At 38.4% G+C, this 4,279-nt stretch overlaps 1 protein-coding gene across 1 annotated transcript in view; it reads left to right on the top strand.

The window, feature by feature from the left end:
- The first annotated feature begins 458 nt into the window (after positions 1 to 458).
- The window catches only part of CRIM1 (cysteine rich transmembrane BMP regulator 1 (chordin-like)), a 28,179-nt gene continuing 24,358 nt past the window's right edge, over positions 459 to 4,279 (top strand). The window contains exons 1-2 of the mRNA XM_009702910.1: positions 459 to 561; positions 1,919 to 2,075. Coding sequence (XP_009701212.1) covers positions 459 to 561; positions 1,919 to 2,075 — 260 coding nt within the window. The remainder of the gene's footprint in view (positions 562 to 1,918; positions 2,076 to 4,279) is intronic.

Raw genomic sequence — 4,279 nt, 5'->3', positions numbered from 1 at the left:
GGGGAATAATTGTGTACAAATGTCCTAGTGTAAAAGACCATAAATTAAAGACAAATTCTCATTATTTTAACTTGCTTCAAGAAAAATCTTTTTACTCTGCATTATAATGTTTTAAAATCAGCATTAGTGGCTACATATTAAAAAGATCTCATATTCTTGATAGATCAGCCTGAACTCTATCCTTCAAAAACTTGTAAAACTTGATGAAGACCTTTGTATATGTGTTTCTCTGAGTAAAGCAAGAACCTGAGACAAGGGTTAGCATTGCTGCACAAAGGTTAGATCTGGCTTAAAGTAAATGCTTAAATCTTGTGACATTGGGGCTCTGCTGACAAAGACAACCTTGAGAGGTTGTGAAAGGATCTGGCGTTTCTTTTTCTGTATTCTGAATGACAAAAAAACTTGCAGCCTTTTTGCTTCAGACACCAAATGTGCATAAAAGTGAAGAGGTGGGAGCCATGCACCTGGTGATCTTCATCCTACTTAAACTGGGAACCGTTGTTTGGGATAATAAGGCTCCTGTGTTGCATTGCACTTGTATGCCCCAGTTCTACTGCAAAAGTAGGCAGTAAATTTGCCAGTTTTCTCCGAGGCTTCAGTCTCGCTCTGAGGTACTAAAAAACATTCCTTCTTTACCAAGTGAGCATTAACCTGGTAGAATAGATAAGGAAACACTTAGCATAGCCACATCTGGTTTAAGTAGTGTAAGGAACAGAATAAGTCAATGTGCTGATCTCCTCTTTGGAGAAACCCTGTCCCTAAATGTTCATACCCCTAAAGGAAAGTGGTCTTCAGAGCTCGAATGAGGAGTGCATCTGGAGGAGCACATCTGGAGCAGCACTCTTCAGCTGCCCTCTGTATAACCAGCACTTCGTAGTGGTGTGGATGTTTCAACTGCAGATCAGCAGTCCTTTAAATATCACTCTGAAGGTTGGCCCTTTGGATATCACCCATCATATTCTTCTGTTGAAGAATCTGAGTTCTATTTCCCTCTTTTTCTATTTTGATCTCACTTTGGCTATTGTAATAACGATCATCCCCCACACACCCCACACCCCTCCCCGTGTTTTGCATCCGTAGTGTAACAAAAATCATCATTTTCTGTTTCCTGTCATCTCTGCAAGCAATAAATGAACTTTGTATCCGAGAGTATGTTAAGAGTGGTCTTTCTGGCACTTCTTCTTTCAAGAAGAACAAAAAGAAACTGATGATTCTCAAAATAGTAAATTCCAATGAGAGTGAATGTAATGACCATTATTTATCTCTGTACTGGAGAAATCGAGAGGTCAGCAATCCAGCATCTCCCTTACGGCACAAGAGGCTGATAAAACATGGCAGCGGACTTCAAGAGACAGGTCTTTTAGTCTAGCATCTCTAAGCTGAGATCACATCTTAGGGTATTACATTTATATTTTTAAAAAGCAGGTCTTAATCACCAAACAGTTGACAGCAAACAGCATAAAGAGTAAAAGTTGTTAATATATCCCAGCCTTTCAGTTCTATTTAAAATAAGTGGAGGAGAAATAAAGATGCTCTATATTGAACAGAAACCTGTTAAACCCCTATAATGTGTTGAAAGGTTATGTTATTTTAGATGTTTTCTTAAAAGCCAACGGAGTCATTGAACTCCTTTGGCTGTGCATCTGTTCATAAAATCACATCAGTTTAGGGTACCAGGTAGTACACCCCAAGTTCTTGACTGGAACTGAAGACATCCTGTAGTGTCTGCTCATACGGTTTGGGTCATTACTGGCGAATTCTGTCAAAGATTCTAAAACTAGAAAAGCCTAAAGGTAAGGCTTACCAGTATTTTAAAAGTTATGTGGTAAAAGAGAACAGAAGATCTCATCTGCTGAAGATGTGTTTGTCTGGTATAAACAGTTTTCCCGGTGTGATAACCTGCCTGTGTCCTTCGCAGGGGAGGAGCTGTGCACCGGCCTCATTTCGGGCTGTTCCTTGGACTGTTCCTTCGGCTTCCAGACTGACATCCACAACTGTGAGATCTGCCAGTGCCGACCGCGGCCTAAGAAGTGCAAACCCATTGTATGTGACAAGTACTGTCCCTTTGGATACTTGTACGTATTCTCATTCTGAAAGCATATTTAATATAATCCCTCTACATGTTGAAAACGTGCAAAATCCAGGCATATGTATTTGTGTTTACTTTGTGACAAAGCAGGGGAAAATGTAGGAAAATAGAAATGTCATCACTTGATGTGAGATTAAAGTATTCTTCAAAACAGATTTTGATCAACAGGTTAAGAAACAGCGACTAAAAAAACCAGCGGCAGGTTATAAAAGCAAAGCAGTGCTTAAATTTTTTTGAAGAATATTTGACGAACAACATGAAAAAGCTACTTACAAGTAATGTCTCTTGCATGTAGCTTTTTGAAATTCTGTTTGCATGTTCAGCTGTGATACCCTTTCATTTTATAGCCCATTTATTTTATTCAAATGATTTTCTAATATTTCAAGGGGTTTTTTAATGTTGATATGACAGCAGAGTAGTTTTAGTGAGACATTTCTGATAGTTACTTTACAGGATTCGTGAAGAACAGTACCGTCTCTTGTCTAAGTTTTTGTAAATGTGTTCAAAACCTGTATTGTTGCTGGAGTTCTTTCTCCATAAAAGGTAATATTTGCAGTATTTATTCATTTGTGGAACAAAAAGTGGGCAGATCTTTTGTTACACAGAGATTTCTTAGTAATCAATCTGGTGGCTTCTATATACCTCTTACCAATATGTTTTATTTTTGATGGGTCTATTCCATGTTACTGCCTGCTTTTCATAACAGTTTAATTTCTACCTCATGACAGCTGATCTTCAGATAATGTTCATATGTAATTTGTTTTCTTAGGATGTGTAATGAAGTTTACTAATGTTGTAATCCTTAGTGTTTGATACTAATACGCCTTTAACGTCTGGTTCATTACAGAGTTCTGTTTGACTCTTGTTCATAAATGCTGCAGATTTTTATAACAGTAATCTATAGTGTAGTGTGTCCTTCTCTTACTACGCAGTTTTAATAGATTTTGGAGGAATCAAAATATGGTAGAACCTGAATGACCGGAGAGGTATCAGAGATTTTAGAAAAACAGAAATCAAGCTGTGACATTCTCACAGATTTAATCAGCTCTGCTCATAGATGATGCCAGTGAACAATTTATATTCTCTCTGGTTGTACTGCCAAAGTAAATAAAAAAAAAAAAAAAGGTAGAATACCAGCCTTACACCTTCCTTTAATCTCTATGCTGTGCCTAGCCACAGAGTGGTGGTCTACTCGAAGTGAATGTGCTGGTTGACCTCCCTCTTACTGCCCATACAGTTCCCGCATTGTGCTAAACAGGAGGTGGCATTACATCAAACAAAAAGCAGACCCATAGCCCACGGAACAATAATGGTACAAATGTGCTGCAATACACAGCCATGATTTAAAAAAAAAAAAAAAATGAAGAATATGTTTGCCTTGAAAACACTGAGTCACTATTTTTTTCTGCATTAGAAAGGATGCTTGACTTGTATCCTTGAGGCAACCCTAGTGTAATTTGAAAATACCAACATTATAGCAGTCCAGCAAAACAAAATAAAGTAATAGCATTTAGTATAATCCCGTATCTATAACTCGAGTTACAGAATTAGGCTTGCCTCTGGTTAAATAATAGAAGTTTTTTCAGGAAGCAGCACTTAGGCCTATGGCAGGATTGAAATAGGACAACATGAGGGAAAGACAACAAAGATTAAATCAAACTTCACTTCTGTCCCCAAGTCAAGTGTTACTAGGTGAGAGAGGGAAAGTGAGAATTTTAAATTAAAAGGTTAATAAAATTATCTTTAGGCATGTTGACTTCAAGAGTGACTGAGAGTTATTTTCAGTTTTGCAAGTGAGAGAAGGTAGGGCAGGAGAGAAGTTACAGAAAAGGGATGTCAGTTTTGTCGTCCACAGAATTTTTGCCCAGTGGCTTCAAAGGCAAGGATGGCTGAAGATGGGTAGTAGAACGAGAGAAACGTGAAAGACTGAGCAGAAATGATGACTGGTTAGACATCTCGGTTATTTAGATAGGATAAAGCTGCTTACCTTAAGGATCAAAGGAGTGAAGCCAAAACAGGTACAAAGCATGCAGAATTGTTTAGAAAGCATCCAAGGAGAGTGAAGTTTGAGCCATGGCGTTGAGCAGGCACAAAATCCAAGATAAAGTCTCTTAAAGCTGGGAGCCAAAGAGGCAAATGGTATTGGAGTGGGTGTCTGAAACTGTGCGAGCTCCGCGATGGAATCAGCAG

The sequence above is a fragment of the Cariama cristata genome, unplaced genomic scaffold (genome assembly GCF_000690535.1).
Source record: "Cariama cristata isolate BGI_N322 unplaced genomic scaffold, ASM69053v1 scaffold10256, whole genome shotgun sequence".
Taxonomy (NCBI): Eukaryota; Metazoa; Chordata; class Aves; order Cariamiformes; family Cariamidae; genus Cariama; species Cariama cristata.
This window is presented reverse-complemented; position numbering and strand designations above follow the sequence as displayed.